Source organism: Myotis davidii, unplaced genomic scaffold (assembly GCF_000327345.1).
Source record: "Myotis davidii unplaced genomic scaffold, ASM32734v1 scaffold120, whole genome shotgun sequence".
NCBI classification, from domain to species: Eukaryota; Metazoa; Chordata; class Mammalia; order Chiroptera; family Vespertilionidae; genus Myotis; species Myotis davidii.
Genome location: NW_006294778.1, coordinates 4,051,955 through 4,078,106, shown reverse-complemented (window position 1 = coordinate 4,078,106; position 26,152 = coordinate 4,051,955). Strand labels below are relative to the sequence as shown.

Below are 26,152 nucleotides of genomic sequence, written 5' to 3'. Positions count from 1 at the left end.
CTAAAATCAGGAAAATGTCCACTTGTGTGACTATTCCTCTCAGCGTGGACATCTGAAAATGAGTATGTTGAAGGTTTTTTTGTTTTGCATAGTTGGTATCTTGCATAACTTGATTTGAGCAAGAAGATTGTACTTAAAGTTCATGAAATTCACAGTCTGACTACCGCTCATGGTAGTACTTCAAAATCAGAAGTCTTGAGAATACAGGGTTATGAAGCCTTGGCTTTGGATAGAGAGAAGGGTAGGAAGTCATAGATGTGAGGCTGTGGAGGGAACAGAAGGATTTCCTATTTCCTGATTTGATTTGCTGGTTCAGCAAAAAGTCTTTGCAGAATGCTCAGAGATGTCAGGGTGTTTACATACAACCTCTGAAGGTGCAAAAAATATGGATTGGAGGCATATCAGATATGAAAGCTGTAGTAGAGAAGGAAATGGTCCCTTATCTACCCACTCCCCCTTCTTGGTCTCCTTACCACCCAGAGATAAGAAGCTGAAGACTTCATTCCTTACTCAGCATGAGAACTGAGAAGGTACAAAAAGAACCCTTTGTGTCAGAGCATACACACGTTAAAAATAAAAGGTAGCAGCTGGTATTTGTTTTTGAACATAGAGTTAACTCTTCCCACTAGCAAATCATGGTCCAATACGTGTCCAACTCTGACCAAGAGGATTATCTGTTCCTCCTCCTATCTGGGGAGATAGAATGGAAGTTCCCTAAGCACTTGAGAAAGGTTCCCTCCTACTTTCTCTGTTTCTTACAGGAGACGGAGGAAAAAGCTACAGGTGTGATAATTCCCATCCAGTATAACAAAGGTGTGCGTGTGCCACTCATGGCTGCATAGCATGTGAGAGAGTGGGCATTGTTCTGAAGGTCCAACTAACTGCTCGAACCAAAATCATTTTGCTCTCAGTTGCAGACTAGCACCCCCTGGTGGCACTGTCCATGCCAGCTTAAATATGGGTAGGATTTGGGTCTTGTAGCCACCTGAGATTTGTTAAATAGCTATAGCAATGTCTGGAACTTTCTGATGAGTTGGACCTGGGGAATCTACTTCCTACTTCCTCGTTTCCTGGGAGTGGTTTGCCAGCCATTTACTGCCGGGCTTAGTCTACCTCTTGCACCAACTCCCTAACTCAAGATAATACCTTTAGCTTGCCCTGTTTGGGTATAGGGAATAGATAGTTTTAAGATCTCTTTTTCTCAAGTTTTTAAATAGTATACTGAAATTGGTAGCTAATACCCTGAATCAGGAGAAGACATTGTACCTTAACTGTATCTTGTTTGATCTGCAAAGTATCACTGCCATTGATGAACTTGACAAAGATAAGATTGCAAAATTGTTAATGACATCTGAGTGATCAGCTTGGCACCTACGACTGATAGATGTGGAGAAACTGTCAATAGCTATGCACTTTCCATGTTTTTTTATTACTTAACAAATAAATGCATTATTAGAAGAATGTGCCAAAGAGAATTTGTGCTTTTGATAGTCAACTGAATTCAGTAAAGAGGCGGTGTCCTTGTCAGTTTATTTTGGAATTTGCATCATCTATCATTTCATTCTCACTTTATTCAAATAATTATAGCCAGTGTACAAAATAACCAGTTAACCAGAATTATGCTAGTGACTCTGAGCCTGGCACTGCTTATAATACCTCATAGGATCATGATCCTATGGGAACTCAGTTAACTTCTGTAAGAAATAGCCCATGCTCATTCCTTTTCTCATATTATCATGTACTTCTTCCCCACCAGTTACAATAATTGGTTAATTTGCAGTGCACAGAAATGGCTGAAATATTGGGGAGATGTTCCCTCTCTTTGTTGATGAAATTATATATTATATAACCTTATGCCATTTTTCTTTTATATTTTTTGTGAAATAAATGATCATGCATATGGTCAACCAGCAGCTTAAGAACTAGAACGTTCTCAGATGCCTAGAGTCCTCTGTTTGTCCTCACTTCACACACACCACACAAGGCAAACATTATTCTGGATTTTTTTGTTAATAATTCCATGTTTTTTTTATGGTTCTACCATCTATGTCTGTATCCCTAATACGTTGTTTAGATTTACCTGTTTCTGAACTGTTATGTAAGTGGCATTATGCAGTATGTATTCTTGTGTGACTTTTTTTGACAATTGTTTTTGAGATTCCATCCATGTTTATACATGTAACTGTATTTCATTTGTTTTCACTGCTGTATAGTATTCCATTACCTGACTATACCACAATTTATCTGTTCTGTTCATGGAGATTTGGGTTTCCAGTTTTTAGTTGTTATGAATAACGCTACTATGAACGTTCTGCCAATTACAATGTAAACTCTGTGCTGGCAGGGGTTTTGTCTGTTTTGCCCGTTTAGACATTCACAACGTCTAGAACAATGCCTGGCACATGGTAGATGCTCCACATCTATTTGAGAAATGAATGAATTTTTGAACATGTGTCCTGGTGGCACATGCTCAAGAGTTGCTCTTGAGCAGTTGTTTTCAAAGTTTAGTCTGGGGACCCCTAAGGGTCCCTGAGACCCTTTCAGGGGGTCTCTGAAGACAAAACTATTTTCATAAAATCCTAAGACATTATTTGTCCTTTTCACTCTCATTCTTCATGAGTTTAAATGTTTTCCAGAGTTATGATGACATCATCACACCGATAGCTAATCAAGTATGTACCTGTGTATTTTTGTGTTTTGAAAATGTCTCTTAATTTCTAATACGGCAAATATTTATAAATATAACCCACATGAACAACAGCAATTTGAGATCATCAGAAATTGTTAAGGATGTAAAAAGGCCCTAAAACCAAAAATTTGAGAACCACTGCTCTAAGAAGCAGGTTTTACTTGGCTGTGCGGAACTGTCTGGTAAAGCATTTGTACCCGTTTACACTCCCACTGGCAGTGGTTGAGTGGCATTGCTCCACGTCTTAGCAAACCCGTGGTCTTGACTGTCTTTTATACTCGTCAATTGGATAGCTATTATATTGTGTCTTACTGTGGGTTTCATTCAAATTTCCCTGGTTATTAATGAAATTTAGTTTTTCCCCCCTGTATGTAAACATGTTTCTTTTTCTGTGAAATTTAGTTTTTTCCCATATATAAAAATGTTTTCATGTCTTTTGCCCATTTTTCTGTCTGGTGTGTGTCTTTTTTCATTGATTCATATTTCTTTATATATTCTGGATACCAATCCTTTGACATTTAAACATGTTGCATATATCTTCTCCCAGTTTGTATAATATCTTTTGTAATTGTATTGAATCTGTTGATCAATTTGGAGAAAATTGATTTTCAATAATGAGTCTTCCTAGCCAAAAACATTGTATGTCTTTCCACTTATTTGGTCTTTTAATATCTTTCAATAAACTTTAATAATTTTTCTCCATAAAGGCCTTCATGTCTTAGATTTCTTTCTAGGAGTTATGTATTTTCTAATGCTGTGGTAAGTTGTGTTTTTTTTTAATTACACTTTTTATTCTAACTGGTTGTTACTGATTATACATATACTAGGGGCCTAGTGCATGAATTCGTGCACCTTGAAAGGAACTGAGGGCCTCAAGGCTGCGGTGGGCACAGGGGCAGGTCTAGGCCCATCCTTCACACCCCCTCCTGGCCCCTCCCACTGCAGCCCCCAGTCCCCTGTCTGCCTGCAGCCCTACTCCTGCTGTTGCCGCTAGCCATGTGCTTATGGCACCGGCCCCGCTCGCACCCACTGACAGTGCGGAGCGATTGGGGTTGGCACCAGCAGCGGGTGCGAGCAAACAGGACCTGCTCCAGGTGCTGGCAGCGGGTGCGAGTGGCGGTTCCAGCGCAAGCTACAGGTGCAAGCCAGACTGGCGCCAGCAGTGTGTGCAAGTGGTGACTCCGGCGTCAGCAGCAGGTGTGAGCGGCGGCTCCAGCCCTGATTGCCCCTCAGGAGCAGGAGGAGGTGGAGAAGCCCTGACGGGCAATCGGGGCCAGCAGCGGCCACTTGCACCCGCTGACAGTGCCAAGCGATCAGGGCCAGTGCCAGGTGTCGGCAGCGGGTGTGAGCAGGGCCAGCGCCAGCAGCAGGTGAGAGTGCCGGGCGGGACCATGGTGCGCAGAGCAAAGAATTTTCAGTAACCACCAGAGGCTCACCCCAATGACAGTAACTGGCACCCCGCCTTGGTCTGGTACCCCCGCTCACCTGCTCCACCATCCCGCTGTGGCCGATGCCCACCATGTTCCATGCTCTGCTGCCTGTTGCCGACGCCCGCCATGTTCTGCGCTCGCCCCCTGGTGGTCAGCGCACATCATAGCGACCGGTTGTTTGGTTGTTCTGCCATTCAGTCTATTTGCATATTAGCCTTTTATTATATAGGATTGTTACTGTGTGTTGATTTTTGGATCCAGGAACCATGCTAAACTTTTATTAGTTCTAATAATGTATCTAGATGTCCTTTTGAATTTTTATATAATTATATTATCTGCAAATAGTGAAGTGTTCTCCCTTTCTGACCCTTTTACCTTTAAAAACATTTCTTCTTACATTTCTGCAGTAGCAAGGACCTATAGTATAGTAGAATAGAACTGATAATGAACATCCTTGTCTCAGCCCCAATTTAAAGGGAATGCTTTCAACATTTTCAGTATTTTTCCCCCCACAAAAGTCCTTTATTGGGTTAAGGAGGGATTCCCTTCTAGTTCTAGTTGGCTAATAGTTTTATTATGAATGGATGTTGAATTTTATTACTTTTTATCATCTATTTAAATGGTAGAATTGTTCTTCTTAATGTTAATGTATAAAATTATGGTAGTTGACTTTTTAATATTCAACCAATCTTTAATTCCTAGGACAGACCCAACTTTGTCATGGGTGTGTGTGCATGCATTCGTGCATTTTAATACATTGCTGGACTCAGTTTGCCAATGTTCTGTTTAGGATATTTACGCCTATATTGGTGAGTGAAATCGGCCTATAATACTCCTTTCATATCTAGTTGTGGTATTAAGGTTAGACTAGCCTCATGAAATGAGTTTTTCAATTGTCTGGAAGAGTTTCAGATTGGACCTTGTCTTTTATTTTTTTAACATTATTGACTTCACAGAGGAAGGAAAAGGTGAAGAGAGAGATAGGAACATCAGTGATGAGAGAGAATCATTGACTGGCTGCCTCCTGCACACCCCACACTGGGGATCGAGCCTGCAACCTAGGTATGTGCCCTTGATGGGAATCAAACCTGAGACCCTTCAGTCCGTAGGCTCACGCTGTATCCACTGAGCTCCACCGGCCAGGGCTGGACCTTGTCTTTAAGGCCATTTGTCATTAAGAGAAGAATTTTAACTATTGTTTCCATTTTTTTAGGGGTTATAGGATCGTGAAGATTTTATATTGAGTTAGTTTTGTATATGTGCTGCCAAAGCAAGCACACAGTTTTGATTAATATTTTTTTCTAGTGATTTCTCCATTTCATCTTAGTTTAAAATTTTTTTTACATGAAGCCATGTTATCTTTACATTTTTAGTTTCCACAGCATCTGTAATTATGAGCCTTTCTCATTCTTATTAGTTTATTTGCACCTTTTTAAAAATTAAAATATTAAATACTCCAGAGCTTTGAATATTAGCCCAATTGTTATTTTTAAAGTTATTTCCACATGCCAGGGTATGTTATATATTTGTTTTTTGGTGGGGATGCTGGGGACTAAAGTGTTATAGTTTATTAGCATTTTGTAGAGAATATGAGCTATAAGGTTTCAGTTTTCTGAAATGAAAATAGCTTTATGATTTATCAAGTGATCAGTTTTCATGCATGTTCCACATATACTTGAAAAGAATGTGTGTTCCCCAGTAGTGGAGTATCATGTCTATTAAATCAAACTTGTTAGTTGTTCTGTGTAAATCTCTATACTGATTCACTTTTTACTTGATTTCTTATTTCCTGAAGTCTCATGATCTGATTATGATAGATTTTTCAATGTCTCTTGAAGTTATCATTATTTGCTTTCTTTCTTTTTTTGGCTTTATTATTAGATACATACTAATTTAGAATTCTGTCTTCCCTGGTGAATTTTGGACCCTTTGTAACCATGCAGGGACTCTATCTCTATGAATGTTGTTTGTTGCCTTAGTTTTATTATTTTGTTACTATAGCAAGATTTTGGTTAGTCTTTATCTGAATATCTTAGATCTGTCTTTGTTCTTATATTTTAAATTTGCAGGAGACACACTCAAAAGACCAAAGAGAAACTATCTTTTTAATTACATAGTTTTGTACATTTATATTTATTGTGATTACAAATATAAGTTGGATTTATTTCTAGGTCCTTGTCAGAAATTATGTCTTGGGTTTTTTTTGGGGGGGGGGGAGGTGTTTATTTTCCCCCCTCTATTTGTTGGGTTTTTCTTTTTTTTTTTTAATCTTCACCAGGAGATGTTTTTATTGATTCTCAGAGAAACATGGATGTGAGATAGAAACATCCAACGGTTGCCTCTTATACATACCCTGACAGGGATCGAACCCGCAACCTAAATATGTGCCCTGACTGGGAATAATCAAACTGCAGCCTTCTGGTGTATGAGATGACGCTGCACCAACTGAACCACTTGGCCAGGTCTTTATTTCAGTGTTTTATTTGGTTTACAAATCTTCTTGTTTGTTCTCTGTGTAACCTTTTGCTCATTCTTCGTATTTTCCATGCTTCTATTCCTTTACAAATTACTTTTTCCTTTAGAGTCCTTGTGAGTGATTCCACTGTTGTATACACTGTGTTGTTTTTCCCCTCATTGTGCCATTTTCCCTCGAGTTTAAACTTACTTTCCTTGGGAAATAGGAATTATTTGAAGCATGGATTGAAATTGAGGTGCTGAGGAGAGTTTGCTCTGCCAGACACTGCAGGAGGAGCTACCAACCTGAAACCACTTGACCAGCTTGAAGGTTCTGTGATTTCAGATCACAGACGTGGAGGGCTGGCCTGTCTGAATGAGGGAGCTGGTGATTTATCTCCCTCCACCCAGCACCACAGTGGAGGCGGGCAAACCTCCTAGCTGCTCACTTTTCTGTGGTGGCCCTTCTGGACTCCAGTGAGCCTCAGGCTGTAGGTCCAGTCCCCCCGCTGCTGCTGTTTCATGGTCTCCGGTTCAACACAAGTCTCAGGGCCAAGTGGGATTTGGTACCGACTTACCTCACAGGTTTCCTATTTTCACCTCATTTTGGGAGTTTTGCGATGACTTACTTTCATGTCAATTCAGTGATATTTAACATTAATTTACAATGTTGCTTATATTTTATCCTGCATTTGGTTTTATAAGCTGGGGGTTATCAAGGGTATCTAGACTGCCTTTTAATTGGAAATGACATCCAAATTAACATTTGCTTTATTGTGCCCTTGATGTAAGTAGGAAACATGGTAGTGTATAGTCTATACAGAATTCCAGGGTGCCAAGCTCTCCGCTTTGCACTGTTCTACAAGATAGCACTTCTATGAGACTGCTACTTGCAAGGTTAGAAATGTGCAGAAACCGTTCTGTAGTTAAACTCTTACTCTAAAAGAATGGCTCTGCATTTCCTTCAATGGCTGTCAGCCCAAATATTACTCCTTTGTGTTCTTTGATTAGTCATTGCTTTGGTCTGAAAAAAGGATTTGGATCTGATTTCTTGTAAACATAGGATTGGGGATTATCTGTGCATGAATAGGCCCCTTGGCATACCTGTCCTGGCTGGAGGCACTGTCTGTTATGACTTATCTTTTGCCCAGCAACTTGTTTTACATCAATTACCCGGTGCTTAAGGTTTGAAAATATCTTTCATTCACATGTACTCTGAAATTGAACTTTGGAAAACAGGTGCAAAAGACACAAAATTGTTACTGTTTGTTTTAGAGGACAAAGATGACCTAAATTATACCTTAGAGAAGTGGTTCTCAACCTGTGGGTCGCGACCCCTTTGGCGGTCGAATGACCCTTTCACAGGGGTCGCCTAAGACCATCCTGTATATCAGATATTTACATTATGATTCATAACAGTAGCAGCATTACAGGTATGAAGTAGCAACAAAGATAATTTTATGGTTGGGCCACAACATGAGGAACTGTATGTAAAGGGCCAGAGGTTGAGAACCACTGCCTTAGAGGCAAAAGTACTATTGCACAAGTTTACATTTTGAAAGGTGATGGCCAGAAGCCAGAGAAATTAATCCATCCAATGTCAGCTGTGGCGCATGATTTGAAGGGATTCTGCCTTACTGTTTTAAAATCCTTAAAATCAGGTATAAATAAAAGGTCTCGAAATAAATATCTAAGGGACTATAGCTTCTTCATTAGCTCCTATCTGCCCCATCTCTGCCTTTACTCCAGAGAGAATTTTACCTTCCTAGTGTCATATAATTGGGTATGAGGACGTTTTAAGCTATTTGTATTTCTCTTCCTCCTACTGTGTAGTATCTATTCAGTATTTTCCTTTCTTTAAAAAAAAAAAGCCTTATTGCCTGTTTTCTGGATGGCCTTGGTGTGTTAAAGGAATACTAGTTACCTTTAATAATGCTAACTGAACACAGTTATGAGGGTCCAACTAAAAGGATTTCCTACAGCAGTAGCAATTAGGCATGAAACATGGGGGGGGGGGGCGGAATAGCTTCTACCATTTGCTAAGAATGAAATCTTGCAGTGCAAGATTTTTTTTAAAAAGTCTCTTAGGGCAAGTTATTTTATCAACAGTCCCAAACAAGAGAATATTTGTTGCTTTATGTGATAAATACACTTTTCAGCCACTCATATAAATGATACTAAGTTAAGAGCTACACCAAAAGCTAGTCTTTTTTAAGTGCATATTTTTGGTGCCCCTGAATTAGATAATTTATATCTTAACTTTTACATATATTCTATCTATGACTTAGTCTCTGAGCCCATTCTCTCTTGGATATTTATAAAAGCGGGATGTACAAACTTACATTTTTTAAAAACATACACTTGTAGGTTAATGTAGGAACTTATATACTTATGACATTCCAGAGTGGACGAAAACATATCCAGTTCGGTGCAACATAAACCAAGAAAGACTCCATCACTACCTCTTACGTGTGTAAAAGGAGATTATGTACCTGGCACATGCCGAATGCTCATTCTCTCAGAGTATGAAAGTCACATAACCCAAAGTGACCTGGTTTTACCTACTTTAAAGCTTTTAGTCAGGACTACCAGCGAATTACTAAATTTAGAAATTTGTTTTGGTATATATTAAAATTTTAAAGTTGTCTAATTTTTCTTTATCTTGATGCTTAAACATAACACAGTCTTTAAACTACCAAAGACCAAATGCTTTTTATCAATTATATAGTGACATACTACCTGGATCAAATAGAAGATATTTCAAAAATACACTTATATGTAAGTATCAAAAGCCTAAAAATTTTGCCTATCTGTTAACCCTGCAATTCTACTTCTAAGAAATTATTTTAAGAAAACAGTCATGGATGTACACAAGATTCAGTGAAGTATTGTTTATACCTGGGAAAAGATGTATACAGTCAAAATGTCCTATAGAGGATTAAATAAATTATGCTTCAGCCACACGATAGAATAGAGGAATAAAATTAGGAGACTAATGACCTGGAAAATATGTTTGCAATATATTCCGTTAAAAAAAAGCAGATTATGAAACAGTATGCAAGCAAGTAAGAACCTATTTTTATAAAAATATACATATTTAGCCAAGTAAAAGGACAAATGATATTTACCAAAATATTAACACTGGTCATTTCAACATAGTAGTAGAATGATGGTTGTTTCACTACTCCTCCCCTTTTTGCTTATTTGTTCTCTGTGATGACTATTTTTTAAAGGGGAGGGGAAGTTATTAACCTCAGATTAGTCCAAATATGCCCCCAAAGGCGCCTTCTGGCAAAGTAAATGCTCTGTTCAGCCTATATATGGGAAACTGCTTATACCTTATAAATATGAGCATCCTTCCAAGATCACATTCTCTCAAACACTCGCCCTTTTAGGCAAAATATACAATAGCAATTATTGATTTTTTTAAAAAACCACACTCAAGTTAATTATCACCTAAAAGATGAAAAAAATACAAATCCTAATTTCAAAAACAAACAACCCAAATACATGCTACTAAATTATGCAAAGTTACATTATATAAGTTTAGTTTATTGCAAAGATCAAGACAGCACACTAGAAGTTGGCAGCTTCTCTTTCACCCCATTCATAGCACTCACTCAATTCTTCATGTCATTCACTCACCCATGCAAAAAAAATGTCAGTATACAGACTGATGTCTGATGCTTCTTGGTTCCCATAGTATAACTGGAAACTTGACATTTCAATTAAAAAGGTAAAATGAGGACATTTACCATCAGACTATAAAGTCCCTCTTCTGGAAGAGGATAGTAAGATATGTTTTGGAAAAATCTTATACAAAATGAAAGGGGCACCATTTCAAGAGCACTAGAACTACATTAAACTTAAATGAATTCCAACACTTACAATAAATAAATGTGGTCTTAACAAAGCTCCAATAAACTAAAATTATCTTAACAGGCACAATGAACAGTGTAAACACTGTTAATGGGCACCAAATTTAATAGGGCAAACAATATTTGCTTTTGCATTCACACTTAATTTTTCAGTTACATTTTTTAAAAATGGTGCTGCTTACGCTATGAATGTTTTACAAAAAATTAATTTTAATAAATATGGCAAATGTTAAAAATCTAGCTAGGTTATCATGCAAGATAGTATATAACCAAGACAAACTCAAACTTATAATAAAGGCAACTTGCATTCAAAATGAACTCTACCCTCGTATTTTATTAAAAGGGCAAACATCATGAATTAACCCAGCTGCTTACTTGAATTACAAAAGTAACATGATTCAATATGAAAATAAGAAACTGTCTACAAATCTCTGACAGTAATAAATTGCAATATACAATGCATACAGGAGTCATACAGAGCAACAAACTCTTGTACAAAACAAAAATATTTTAATACCTTTAAAATCCAAATTTTTCTTTAAAATCATTCATGAAAAAGATCCTCAAGTCAGAATTAACACCTCAATTAGTCAAGCATCAGGAAGCTACATTACAGCTATTTAATATACAGAGAGACAGCTTTTCCCAGTCCTTTCCTTCTAATGTCTCTGCTTCGGAATCGTACAGACTTGCTTTTCCTACTCCACTCCATCATTTCTTCAGATCATGAAAACTGAATTTGTTGAACACCAGAAATCTAAGATTAGAAAATTTAAGTTGACAAGAATGAAAAATTAGTTTAAAAATAACATACATATTATAAACATTCAATGAATAAAAATAATAGACAATTAAGAAAAACCACAATAGAAGATGAAAAATAAGTCTACTTCTCACCCCAAATCTTCTCTCTCTCTACCCAAGGAAACTACTTTGTTAATTTCTTGTTTATATTTCTAGAAATCTTCTATGCAAATATGACCGTGTGTGTGTGTGTGTGTGTGTGTGTGCGCGCGTGCACGCGCACACACACACATATAAAAGCCTAAGTGACTGTTAAGACCAGTCGATCAAACGACCAGTTACTAAGATGTGCACTGATCACCAAGGGGCAAGACGCTCAACGCAGGAGCTGCCTCCTAGTGGTCAGTGCACTCTCACAGCCAACCTCCCACAGTCCCTCCCCCTGGACTGGGCGAGAAGGCCCTGATCGCCAGCCAGGACGAGGGACTCCACCCTTGCACAAATTCATGCAGCGGACCTCTTGAGTGTGTGTGTGTGTGTATAACATTACGAGAGTACCAAACAATTATATATTCTGAGAAAATAATATTTAACCTTTTTTAAAATCAGGTTAATAATAATAATGTGTTGAAATTAACTACCTGTGATCAAAATCAATGGATATAATAAATTCTTAAAATAATTTAAAATACAAAGAAGGTACTCTACCTGTTGATATGATGTTGTGTAAACCATAACATTTTGTTGTTGACCATCTGCAGTTATTAAGCCAGCTGGTAACTGGTTAGCTAAAAGACCAAAAAAAAAGTTAAAGTGAGAAAAGAATTGCATCTACTTTCTTGGTCTGAACTGTAAAAATGTGCCATTAACGTCTCTTTATAATTCTGCTGTTTATCAATGTAATCTTGGGCCAAAGCATAACCCCAAATATTCCATTTTAAAAAAGCTCCCAAAGCATTTTTGATCTTCTGAATCTTCATTTCTCTGAACTGTACTTTAGCTAACTACCCATGTGGACAAACCTGCAGAAATGAGTTTCTGAGTCAGGAGTAGACCTACACCATGAGGGTTGGCTGGAAGCAACACTCACATACCTAAGCAGCATATATTTTATATATAAGAAATCATATGAAGTTTATATGAGAAATATAAAATATTTACATATAAAGTTTATATGAGAAATATAATCACCATAGACCTTTTATTTCACCATATAACAATATGATAATTAAAAAAATAAATCAGTTCTAATTTATTTAAATCACAAGATTTTTATATTGCAAACTACAGTTCTCGACATTCCTATCTCCCGTGAATCTTAAACAAAAAAATAAGGGCTATGGCAATCAGTTGAACTATTGGTGAAAGATTATAATGTCTGCAAAATTTAAATTTTATACTTATCCCTCACTGACTTCAAATATACGGGCATCAACTAAGAAGGACTATATCAAGGCAGTGCTATGTCAAAACACTCAGGGCTGATATTCCTAAAGTACCACCACTGACATTAAATTACATTAAATTCAGTTGTATAAACGTATCACAACACTGCTTACTAAATGCCTCCTCTGTTAGTTCTTCACTTAGTCCATCTGCAGTTGTGACTGCTCCACCAATTCCTTTCTCCCCTTTCATTGCCTGTGGGAGGAGAACCAAAAAGTAATCGCTGCTATTCAAAAGAAACAGTTTTCTAAACAAGAATACTTGATTAATTCCTAAAGTTAGGAGCTTCTCTTTTTACAAACACTACACAGAGTATTTATTAACACTTCTGGTTAATTACATATGAAGAGGTCTTCAACTGCTAAAACTTTTTATACAAGTAGTAATCATCAAAAGATAGTCTTAATAATGACCTAGAAAATCTAAATTATTTATGGGTAAAATTAAATAAATTATTCTAATTCCACACTACATCAAAAGAAAATAGAACTCTACTTACAGATGAAATAGTCTGTAAAATAGTACAAACATTCAGCTTATGAATCTACTACAAATGACCCAAGTTATCAATTACATATACACTTTCAGCCAACTGGGCAGTACTGTAACAGCAAATTTAAAGTTTAATTTTTTTTTAAGAGCAACAAACACCTTTATTACATGAACTAAGATAAGGAGGGTTTATTTGCCTGTCTGGGCCTTGATTTTCCTCAGATAGATGGAACTTAAAATTTCTAAATCAAAATTACAGTTTGGACCAAAGACCTCTAAGTTATCTTCCATTCTAAGGTCCCATGATGTAAAGATTTGGAAAAATACTGTGAAGAATTTACATATTTCTTCCTACTTTAATCATTCCATAAAGGTATTGCGAATTTAATGGTATCCTAACACTAAAGATACTAAGAAAATATTTTGAAAGCAAAGTGAATCCCATACCAAACTTGCAGTGCAGAAATAAATACGCCGATTTTAACTCATTTTCACAAAATTCATAGGCAATGATGCTACCTCTTAATAACAATACCCGCACACACTGACATTATTGAGCACTCACTATATGCCCAGCTAAATGTAGTCCATAGGCTGTTCCACCTGGTCCTCTCCATATGCTGGGAGGCAGGGACTATTATTACCTCACCTTACAGATCAGGAAACCAAGGCCTAACGTACTTAAATAAGCTGCCAAGGGTAACAGGTTACAAGTGGTAGAGCTGGGATTCACCCTTCAGAGTCCACGTTCTTAATCATGACGTAACTATGCTGTCGTTAGTAATAACCAAAGGAAAAAGAAAGGACTTGCTACTTAAGTACAGTAACATAAGTGATGACACACATCTGACAAATGTTATGTAGTTGGCTATAAAATGAATTTTTAAGCAATACATTTTACAAGTTAGTGAATAGTGTATTTTATTTTCTTAGAAGCATAATGATGGAAGACATTTTACTCACCTCTCTGAATTTCTGAAGGTATAATTTTAGAGGTTCTACATAACTGTCAAAGCCTAAGGTGGACATGGCAAAGAGGATATCTTCGCCATTGATTGTCTTCCGTTTCTCTTGATGGCATCTTTCACTGGCCTCCGATGTTATAAAGCTGATGAACTCACTCACACATTCCTGAACACATTCTTTGGCATCTTTCGCAATCTGAAGAGAAAAATGAAAGGTAAATTTGCAGGGAATATAATCATCACCTTCCTAACAATGTGCAAAAGTGAAAGCTATTCAGAATAATACAAACTTCAGTTTCTGACTAAACCTTTAATCTTTGAAATATATGCTAATAACATAAACACAATCTGTACTATTAAAATTCCACCCTCAGAGTGAAAATTAAAAACTCAAATACAAGTCAGAGAAGCCTTGACAACTATTCCCAGAAAACAGATATAATCTATAATAATAAAAGCATATATGCTAATTAGACCGGACAACCTTCGGGATGAAGCTGGGGCTGCAAGGGAAGCCCAGGTCTTGGGTGCCAGCAGGAAGCTGGTATCGACAGCCAGGGGAAGGACGGCCTACTCTTGCATGAATTTCGTGCATCGGGCTCTAGTTTAGTTATAAAATCAACCACTGGATGTCCCTTCCATCCCAAGATAAAAACCCTGCCTAATGAGTGTCCCAAGAAAAACAGGTTGTGTGTAGATAGTATACTGTGGGCTACAGACTTCGGTACCAGTTCTGTGCTCCTCCATTTCCAAGAATAAGGGCACCAAAATTTTGAAAAACAAACACTGAAGTCACATAAGACTTACAAGGGAGTGAAAAAATGACACCTGGTGACATTTTTTCTACTGAAGATACAAAGTGTCAGGTATAGGTTTTGAGTTTATTAAAAAGCCTACCCAGCCCTTGCTCGTAGTGCAGTGGTTAGAGCACTGGCCCGACTGAAGGATGGGCTCGATTCTAGTAAAGGGCATGTACCTCAGTTGCAGGCTCGATCCCCAGCCCAGGTTGGGGCACATGCAGGCGGCAAGCAATCCATATGTCTCTCTCACTTCGATGTTTCTCTCTCTCTCTCTCTCCCTCTCCCTTCCCTTCTCTCTTAAAAAAAATATATCAATGGAAAAAATATCCTCTGGTAAGGATTACAACAACAAAAAAGCCAACCTAAAGCAGCACACACCCACCACCTCATAAAAACTGTTCTCTTAAGGGCCTGGGGTTTGAAAGTAAGACTCTAATGGACTAAATTATGCAATTCCAAAGCCACTCTAATAGGAATGACACTCAAAATCCTTGCTAAAACACACTTTCATCTCCATACCTAAACAGCATCGTGGAGAAAAGTAAACGAATTTCATAAATGCAGTCAAGCAAGATAATATAATGTGAGCTGTATATATAACTTTAGATAGCTAGTAGCCACATTAAAAGGTAAGTTAATTTTACATGTTTTATTTAACCCAATAAACCTAAAATATTATTTAAACACAGGATCAATTTTAAAATTGAGGTATTTTCATTCTTTTTTTCATACAAACTTCTAAAACCTGGTCTATGTTTTACATTTCAAGTGCATCTCAATTAGCTCAATAACATTTCAAGTGCTCAATAACCATTTGTAGCTATGGGTACTGGACAACAGTGCAGGCCTCGCCTCAGCAATAATCAGCAGTTGTGCTTTTTTCCCCTTAAAATATAAAGAGACCCAGCAGGTGTGAGTCAGGAGTTGAGCCTTGGAGCCCACGGTTCAACTCCCAGTCAGGGCACATGCCCAGGTTGCAGGCTTGATCCCCAGTAGGGGATGCATAGAAGCAGCCAATCAATGGTTTTCCCTCATCATTGGTGTTTCTATCTCTTCCTCTCCCTTCCTCTCTGAAATCAAGAAAAAAATATATTTAAAAAAACAAACAAACATAAAGAGGACCTCTCAAACTGGAACTTCTAGGCTGAGTGATATAAAGTTGTTTCACACTGGCCAGGTGGTTCAGTTGGTTGGAGTATCGTCCTGTACGCCAAAAGGTTGTGGGTTCAATTCCCAGTTAGGACACATGCCCAGGTTGCGGGTTCAATCCCAATCGGGGCAAGTATAGGAGTCAACCACGACAGGTTCTCTCTCACATCAATGTTTCTCTCTTTCTCTCTCTGTCTCTCCCTCTCTCTCTAAAACAGCGGTCGCCAACCGGCAGTCCGCAGACCACTGGTGGTCCATGAGGTCCGAAAGACTGGCGACTGCTGCTCTAAAAATCAATTTTAAAAAATGTTCTCTCAGGTAAAATGACAAAAACATAAAAAACAAAATAGTTTTTTCCAAATAAAAGGATTTTTTAAAAAATATATTTTATTGATTTTAGAGAGGAAGGGAGAGGGAGAGAGAGATAGAAACATCAATGATGAGAGAGAATCATTGACTGGCTGTCTCCTGCACACCCCCTACTGGGGATCGAGTCCACAACCCAGGCACGTGTCCTTGTCTGGAATCGAACCCAGGACCCTTCAGTCCGTAGGCTGACGCTCCATTGGGCCAAACCAGCTAGGGCATAAAAGGGTTTTTTAAAAATCCTTGTGATACATGTATCAGTCCAATATGACCCAATTTTGCTGCCACATTATGGAAGTTACCTCATATGCCCAAACCTGACAGCTCTGACAATACACCTATTTTTTTAAAGTTTCTTATATTTCATCTGCTTATAATAGGTGGGAGAAGGAGAACATTTTGGGGACATGATAGAACTGAAAATGGAATATTGTTCAGTAACTAAGTATTAGAATTGAAAGAAATACTTGATTTGCTGAAGGACTGAAATCAATAACTGTAGTCATGAACTATGTTCACGTAGTTTTACATCCCACCCCATCCCATCCCCAAAATATCCTAGTTAAGCTTCTCCTCCACATTACCTTTCCCGTCTGAGGTATGGCATTTTTCATTATCCTTGCCACATTTGCAATCGGAAGATATATATCTTGTTCTCTGAAACTTTCTTTTGAACCATTTGTGTCTTCATGATCATTCATGCTGTCCTCAGTATCTAAAGAAATAAAAGTAATTTAGTTTAAGGCTTCTCATAATTTTTACTTCAAGGTAGAGAAGACTGTCTATAGCAATCTAGGATGACAGCCATTCTGGCTCATTTCCTAACCCTTTTTAGGGATTGGGATATAGTAGTTTTTTTCACCACTTTCTCAGGGCCAGAACGAAACCCACTCCTTAATTTCAAACCTACTGTCTAGAACACTTTGGTCCTCAACTCTCCTACTCAAATCCTACCTACTCATTCTCCAAGAGCTCAGTAACAACCTCGCACAGCACTTCAGAAGTGAGCTCTGCTTTCACAAAACATCACAAGTGCCTCTCTGCATCTTTTCTGACACACTATATGATTCTTTTTATTTCTGACTAGAGGCCTGGTGCAAGAAACTGGCCCTCTCGCAGTCCAGGAGCCCTTGGGGGATGTCCGACTGACGGCTTTTGACTGCCATCAGTTGGATATCCTTAGCACTGCCGCGGAGGCAGGAGAGGCTCCTGCCACGGCTGCTGGGCTCGCCAGCCGTAAACCCGGCTCAGGGCTTCTGGCTGGGTGGTGCTCCCCCTGTGGGAGCACACTGACCACCAGGGGGCAGCTTCTCCTCCACATTACCTCTTGCATTGAGCATTTGCCCCCTGGTGGTCAGTGCACATCATAGTGACCGGTCATTCCACCGTTCGGTCAATTTGCATATTAGCCTTTTATTATGTAGGATTCCTTCTATTAGATTTTTTTCTACTTGAGACCAGGGGTCAGCTTTGTCTCTTTCCTAGCACTTGGTAGCACCTATAACAAAAGAAGTGCTCATAAATATGTCTCATGACTGACCTATATAACTTACAGACCCTGACCTATGATGATGGCTCCTTGACTATTGCTAGATTAAGAACTTACATGTCTACCCAAAGCCAAATTTACCTACAAAGGGAAAATTGGACTTGAATATTACTGATCTAGTTGGTTTATTACTAATGTAGTTATAGTTTTGAACAAAGCTATAGCAGTGATTCAATGTTATTACAAAAAGTGAATTTTCAAATTATGTAGATTTAGATATAACTGAAGCTTTCACAGTACCAATAATACCCTTTGATGATTAAATGCATTATCTTGTGAGGAAACTTCCCATTCTTTGTATGAATTAAATAGGAAAGTCACTTAAGCTGATTCAGTATACATTTTCATGTGTTTAAAAGGATGTTGTCAAAATTAACTTGTTTAAGTATGTTTCAGGATGAAGTAACTAATTGCCTGCTCTAAAATTGTCTTCTACAAAAAATGTATCTTAATGTTTTTAATCTTACAAATCAGAATGCCACAAAACCAAATTGTTTCTGATAGGCCAATTTTAATACCTGCAGAACTCAAACTTAATATTGAAGGAAAAACAAAAACAAATCTGTTTATAAGTACTAAAAATAATAGCTAGCAACTCACCCTCTAAAGAACTTTATACTGTTCCAATTGAGTAAGAATTTTTTATATTTCATTCTCAAATAGGAAATCAGTAACAAATTTTTTAAAGAAACTTTAAGAGGCATACTCTTACAGAATTCTTTTCTATAACTCATCACTCTTTGAAAACTATTGCTAATTAAAGTAGCACAGTACACCTTTATACACTTTCACTGAATGGTGATGCAAGATTGCCAATTTTCCTATAAAGACAAAAGTAGCCTATAGCATCATATTAATAAAATTCCCACTTCCTAATTTGCTTCTACTTGTGAAGCTGTTCTGACGGTGGCTCTTACCATCATGAGGCTGTATAACATAGTGACTTCCTCCAATATAGTCTGCAGAAATTCCTAATTGAGAAGCATCTGTTGTAGAACTGTCACCATCCATCTAGGAAGAAAAAGTGTTTCAATCTTCTTCAGTAAAACTTGTGTAAAAAACGTAACAGAGTCAGTGCTCATAAAATATCATAGGACAGGTCAACTACATTTTTCATAGCTTAAGCTTACTAAAAGAAAACATTTCTATTTCTTGATTTGGAAACCTTTTGATAATTTGCCAACTATCCAAGAGTTCCTTACCAGCCTCCATAAGTGAAAACATAAGACCAACAGGGAAACAAAATAAGGAAATGAATCTAAAATACACATCTCTTTATTTTCAACTGCATAACCCTGAAATATAGTATAGACAACTCTGATTTATAGCCTAACTTACCCCTGGATTAACAAGCAAAACCAAAATTAGTAGTCTCCTAAAAGCCACCTGTGTGCGGCACGTTCAGCTCACCTGCTGAAGCCTAATATTCCTAGGAAAACCTCTGGTTCCCCTGCAAACTTCCTTTGTGGCCTCACGGAAGTTCCACAATAGCCGATGTCTTGATTCAAACTGTTGTCTGGGATAAGAAGCAAATGAATTCCTTCCACAATCTGTACCCATGTAACCAAGCATGAACCCACATTTTGAATGAGCCCATCAACCTCTAATTCTAGCCAAAGGTTCATTTTCTCTTTCCCCTACCCTCAAATTTTTGATTCTTTAAAGAAAAAAGAAAAGGAGGGGTCAAGGAGACTGGAGTTCTGCATATAAGGGTAGGAAAATTATAACCACAGACGAGAGTGAGAGTTAAAATGGCTATTTGAAAAGATGCCTGCTTAATTAATTTTGGTCAGAGCTAAAAGAATTCTAAGGGGAAAATCTGGAAAAAAACAAAACTGTTAGTTTTAAATTACTACACTCCATTTCACCAACATGGCAAACCCTGGAAGTCTTTCTGCTTTGCAGATAATACTTAAAAAGAGACAGTAAAAAACAACAACAAACTCAAAAAACAAGGGACTGACTAGTTGTGGGTAGAAAATTTTTAATGCATTATCTGAATAAACAGTATAGCAAAATTTAAGTGGAATATATACATGCTTTCAGGCCAAATCAAGAGACACTTGATCCTAATATTCATCAAGCCCAGAACCCAGCTATTTGAGATAGGGAAGGTGATATTATTTCCATTCTATATAGAAATACATTTAACCAATAGGGATTCTTGTTTTCAGAGATCAGTAGGAGAGGCAGAGTCATAACTCACTGACTGTATATCACTTCTTAAGAGGCCCTGGCTGGGTAGCTCAGTTAGAGTACTGTCCTGCTGCGCCAAGGTTGTGGTCAGGGCCCATATAAGAAACCACCAATGGCCGAAACCGGTTTGGCTCAGTGGATAGAGCGTCTGCCTGCGGACTGAAGGGTCCCAGGTTTGATTCCGGTCAAGGGCATGTACCTGGGTTGCGGGCACATCCCCAGTGCGGGGTGTGCAGGAGGCAGCTGACCGATGTTTCTCTCTCATCGATGTTTCCGACTTTCTATCTCTCTCCCTTCCTCTCTGTGAAAAATCAATAAAATATATTTAAAAAAAAAAAAAAAAGAAACCACCAATGAATGTATAAATAAGTGGAACAACAAATTGCTGTCTCTCTCTAAAATCAATTAATCAATCAAATTTTTTTAAAAAATATAAGTAAATAGGTACCTGTACTTTCACAAATTATTAAAGGTATGTGAATTCTGTTCTCTACCCCCTAAAAAAACTATGTAAATTATGGAAATATATCTGTATTTCCAATTACGTTAGATACCCCAGTCAACAGATGTATCAAAGAAATGCCTTGTTATTGAAGACTTTGTAAAGTCCAACAGAGATGGAAAGAAGTGTTAGACAAGGGCACAAATACTGCAGTTAATATATATGCATAGGAAACATTACCCAAATATAAAATACTGTATTGATCCTAAAATACAAACAAGATACTAGGAGAGTAGTCTTTAATAGATAGACATGATGATAGGTTTTATTAGCCATAAAAAAGCTCAATTAGAATAGCTTTGGATTGACTAGTTTTTACAATGCCCTAGGGGAGATCACGGTGCAGGAGACAGGACCAGTGGTTGTTTCAAAACAAACAACTGAAAACAACTCTTTTTAATAGGGGAGAAAATAACCACAGTAAAAAATTCTTTCCAAAATGAATCTCCACAGGATACCATGAGTCTTTTTAAATTAGCTGATCTGCAAGACACTGTTCAAATAACTAGGATCTGAGAGATTAATTTATAAATATAACATAAGAAGTATTGAAGGCAAAACGTTAAAAATTGCAATATCTTGTCATGCACTGGAATTAAGCAGCAAGATCATCATTTGGATTAGCCTCTAAACCTCAGCTTCTAAAAAATGCTTCTGACAGTATTTTGGAGTTGTCAGAATTAAACAAAGAACAGAAACCTGCTAAGGACAGTGTTTGGCACTGAGTACTCAGGAGACATCAGCTATCACCTCCCCTCCTTTGAAGATAAGCCTCCCAGCCATCACGGGCTTAGCTGTGTCGCTGGTTCCGCAAGTTTTAGCTTTCCTGTCCTTTCACCATACCTTCTGTCTTCCTCCCATACTTTAAACCCAGTGTTCCCCCATCCTCCTGAAATCTTTTGGGTTTACTCCATTCTGCAAGCCAAAACTTAGTGTTCCCTTCTCTGAATCCCCAAAGCACTTATACCTTTCATTCAACAAATGAATGAGCACATCAACAAATTAGCCTCTTCTTTAATGCTTACAATATGCTATCTGCCTATTGGGAGAGATGGAACTTGCTACATCCCAAAGATTTCTTTTTAGGTCTAAAATATCCTATAAATATTTCTAAAAATAGATTATCAATTGTAAGCAAGTCAGTCAACAAACATTTACCAAGTAAACACTTAGTACTTATCAGGTCCCTGCTATGTGGGAAAGCAGTCACCAGCACAGACAAGTCTCTGTCCTCATCTAGCAGAGAAGACAAATGTTACGCAAACTGGGGGCATGGGGAAGCGGTGGTAAGCATAGCCTATGAGTACTTCCAAGGAATGTGCTGGAATTGGATCACCTGGTTTGAATTCCCTACTACTTGCTGGTCATGAGACCTTGAGCAAGTAGGATGAGAATAGAACTTGCCATGTAAAGACAGCATTGTACAATAGGAGCTATTAAATAATTACAAATGATTAACTGTTAGTGCTAAGGAAAACAAAGATGTTTTGTTGTATGTTTAGGGAGTTTTTCCCAAAAGGGACCTCATAGTCCGAGAATCAAGGAAGACTGTGTTAGGAAATCACATTTAAACTGAGACTAGAAGATGAATAGAAATCAGGCAGGGAAAGATGGGAAAAGAATGTTCCAAACAAAGGAAAGAGGGAAACATAGTCCTGGTGGATTAGAGCAAGCACAGTGGGGGCTAGATCAAGCAGTGCAGTGGACATGAGCAGAGGGGGCAAATCAGATCTCTTTTTTAAAAGACCACTCGGGCTACAGTCCAGTGCAACAATGAACTGAGGGGCTAGGACAGGGGACCAGCAAGGACCACAGTGCTGCAATCAGGGCAGGAACTCAGGCAGGATGATGGTCACTCCAGTATCTGGAGACAGAGAGCAGAGGCTGAAGAGATGTTAGCAGTAGGTAACAGCAGCAGATCTGACTGAACCAGAGCTGGAGGAAGAACCAAGGATAATGCTGGGATTCTCGCAGCTGGGCAGACGATGCCACTGCTGCAGAGAGCGGGAAGGAAGAGCCTGGCTGAAGGTGGTGACCAAGAATGTATAAGTGGTACCAGGATGCCCACTTGTGACACTTACTCGTGAAGGACAGGGAACAGAGGGAAGAGCAGGTAGGAAAATGACAAGAGAACGGGTAAAACGATGAATCATTAGGATCCAGGGAACTGGTAGGAATAGAGTAGTGAAATCCCACTGAATTCCTTTAGTGACGATTGTTGAAAATAGTGTTCTCTAGAATATGTGACGCTAATGGTCAGCTGGCTAAGAAATGCACTTGGTTTTGGATTCATCTTACCAGGAGGCATAATGGAACAGTGGCTCTTAGAACAGACCACCTGGGTTTGAAGCTGAGCTCCCCTCTTTGTAGCTGTATGTCTTTCCGTACCATCCTCTTTGTGCTTCAGCGTCCCCATTTAAATGGGGTTGCTGTGAGAGGTGAAGTTATTGTGCCTTTTAGCACTGAGCAAAGAGCACCATACGTAGGAAGAACTGGACAAATGAAACCTTCTATGACGACTGTCCCTTCAAATGCAGTTCTCATCTTTCCAGGCATGAAGAGTGGGTCCCTCACTTAACCTAACTAATCTTGTTTTCATTTCTTACAATCTGATAAATCTTAGTGCTAGACATGCCTTTCTAAGGATCACCAGATGCAGTTCTTTTAATTTAGCAGTGAGGCAATCACTGCTCGAGGCCTGATGTCACAGATATAGTAGCAGATCCAGGACTAAGTATCCAGACAGGCCAAGGGGATTCGTCACTCGATTATCCTGTGAAATCCCCCCTTGGACCATGCAGATGTACTCTCCATTCCCTAAACGTAAACGCCTTCAGGCTTTCTGCATTTGGCAATACCCCCACCTATCCAAATCCCATTCAACCTTCAAGGCTCATTTGGAGGCCTACAAGCTCCCTCCATGACACTCCCACTACCCAGGCCTACCCACCTCTCCTCTTTTCATTTGTACTGTCCTTATTTAGAGCCAGCATTTTCCATTCCACACATAACTGTCCCTGAAGTACTCAATTCGACTAAAGCCCGACCAGATAAACAGACAGCCTCTTAAGAGCTGGGACAAGCTTTGTATCCTGTAGCTCTGACAGCCCTTTGGGGGGCCCACAGCGAACACTATAGACCAAGTCACTAAAAAGAAGGAAGCTTTGGGAATGAATAGCGGTACTGTCTGTCTAGATTTGAAAGGCATTCATCCTATAAGGAATCTCCAATATAAAATCAGTTGTAATTTCCAGCTAATTACTGTGCAAATCTAATTAACAGCCAAAATGGTAAAACATACTTACTGTCATGAAATACTGTCAGAGCGGTGTTGTCAGTGGTGTTCAAGAACACCCTTCCAAACCGGTGTCTAATACTTGCCCAATTTCAACCTGGAATATAAACATGTATCAGTAGGAAAAATGTATAGCCTACAGGCTTTCTTGTTTGTAAAATTTTAAAAGGCAGGAATAATTTTACCTACAATTCTTATTCAGTGGAGTGCATGGTGTAAAACGGTGCAAAAAGCAGGCACCCAATAAATGTTTGTTAAATTGGAAGGTTTATTTTGGAGAACTCAAATTTTAAAAGTTAATTCTATTGCAGAGGGGATTGCCTTTCCAACATAACTCTGAGTTTAGTCATGCTCACCATATTCATCACAACACACCAAATTATATAATATGCAAGAGACAAAAAATTACACATCTAAACTACTTAAAATATTAACAACCAAGACACAATATCGACTTAATTTGGAGATGGTTTTCTTAATGTTTTAGAATGAGATTCAGGGGTCCAAAAGGGGAGAAAATTTTATCTCAGAATATACTGCTTTAAAATTAAATATCTCAGATTATACTGGAAAGATACATGCTGTCCAGAGAACATACATAGAACAACACAATCAATTAAGACCTCTATTTATAATTTTAAAGCACCACCAATCTGGACTAAAATTGCATCTAAATAGCTCTTCATTCTCACTGTAAATAGCTGAATAAATTGGTATCAATTACTAATGCTACAATCTCCATTTCTCATTTGTTCTTTTCCTTTTTTCAAGTGAAACAATTAGAGAGGTGTCAAAACAAAAACATCCTTTCAGTGTTAATTTTAAGGGAAGAAAAATAATAGGCATTCCAGCATGAAATCTAGTAAACAGCAGGAAAAGATTGTAGCCACTGAAATTGAATTTTCAAAAAGCCATTACAAGGGTAGAGGCAGCAGACAGGCTGACATTGTCTGCTATAATCGTAAAAGCAATTTTTTAATTTCTTTTCAAATATTGTCCTCTTTTTAACCCCAACATTGCCCAAAAAATTATTTCCTGTAACTAGAAGTGTTATTTCTTTTAAGGGTGTCTTTTGGGGGAAGGGGGAAATCCTCACAACACTTAAAATATAAGAGCCACATATATTTGTGTATTTTGCTTGAGGGTGGGAGATGGGGTTGGAGGTGGGGGGTGGGTCTACCCCTCACACCACACTCACCCAAATAGTTGAGTATTTAGATTCAGTAAATTAAAGAAAAACGTTCTCACCCCATATGGCATATATATTTTAAAGGCAGGTTATGATATATGTGAAAGCTCAAGGGAATGCGTACATCTGTTTAATGTTTGAAGAAATGCAAATGATATCCAAGAAAAGCGGCAGCCCCCTCCTCCGCCCTCCCGTCTTCGGCATCAACCACCGGAGTTTTGCATCAATACAAGTCCTTAAATTGAGCTCCAAGAGCAGGGATAACTGAACCGCCTTTGAGGGGATTCTGGCTGAACTTGCAATACTTTGCAAACAGAGCCCCTACTTGTGAATGCCACTCACACCGACCGGCTCACCCCCTCCCTTCCCGCCGCCGACTCGTTTGCATACGGAGCCCAAGCCACCCGGTGACCAGCGACTCGCGCGCGGCCCACGGACGGTGAAGTCCAAGGTGAGTGGGATGCGCTGTGTTTGTTTTGTTTTGAAAGGTCGCGCCCCATCTGAGCTAAGTCACCCCGCTAGAGGACTTTGGGGGAGACTGCGACTGGTGGGTGTTCTGTACCGCTTTGTTCTCGGAGACCGGTGCTCCGAAGGCCCGACACAGCCTCCCGCCTCCCCCGCGAGGTTCCACCCGAGTCCCACCTTCGGGGCCAGTCCCCGGACCGCAAGCCGCCAGATGGCTGCCTCCTTCCCGTGCAAACCCGACTGCGGGGCGACCGGATCCATTCCTTCCTCCCGGGGCCTCGCTTCCTCCCCACGACGGTGCGCTGAGTAAGACATTATGGTTCCATTTTTTGTGAATAAATACCATGTTTCTGTTCATTTGCTAGCTGCTAAACCTTTAAAACAAATTTGTAGTTCAAATATAAAGAATTTTAAGTTTTTTGCATTAAGCCTGCCCACCCCCCTTTTTAATAGGAAAGGTGGCAACTTATTGAAGAACAAGTACAGATCCCACGATGAAAAAGAATACCACAGCACAGACTTCCATGTGGGGAAGGGGTAAGA

General features: G+C 38.7%; 1 protein-coding gene across 3 annotated transcripts; it reads right to left on the bottom strand.

The window, feature by feature from the left end:
• Positions 1-9,476: 9,476 nt before the first annotated feature.
• On the bottom strand, positions 9,477-25,908 carry NFYB (nuclear transcription factor Y subunit beta). 3 transcript variants are annotated; one of them, XM_015567592.1, is made up of 8 exons: positions 25,787-25,908; positions 23,966-24,052; positions 18,880-19,010; positions 16,998-17,128; positions 14,097-14,294; positions 12,755-12,836; positions 11,904-11,983; positions 9,477-11,208 (listed from the first exon to the last, which is right to left on the bottom strand). In XM_015567592.1, exons 3-8 carry the CDS (start codon positions 18,971-18,973, stop codon positions 11,176-11,178), a joined length of 618 nt encoding a protein of 205 aa, XP_015423078.1. In that variant the 5' UTR covers positions 18,974-19,010; positions 23,966-24,052; positions 25,787-25,908; the 3' UTR covers positions 9,477-11,175. The 3 variants fall into 3 exon arrangements, with proteins under 3 accessions (XP_015423078.1, XP_006769410.1, XP_006769411.1); XM_006769347.2 differs by having other exon boundaries at positions 18,880-18,973; XM_006769348.2 differs by lacking the exon at positions 25,787-25,908 and adding an exon at positions 25,269-25,767 and having other exon boundaries at positions 18,880-18,973.
• Between the last annotated feature and the right edge of the window lie 244 nt (positions 25,909-26,152).

Excerpts from the sequence above, each read along its gene's own strand:
- NFYB (XM_006769347.2), bottom strand. Across the intron at positions 14,295-16,997 it reads CCATACCTCAGACGGGAAAG|ATTGCGAAAGATGCCAAAGA; the intron begins GTAATGTGGAGG and ends TTTTCTCTTCAG. Across the intron at positions 11,984-12,754 it reads ACTAACAGAGGAGGCATTTA|CTAACCAGTTACCAGCTGGC; the intron begins GTAAGCAGTGTT and ends TTGGTCTTTTAG.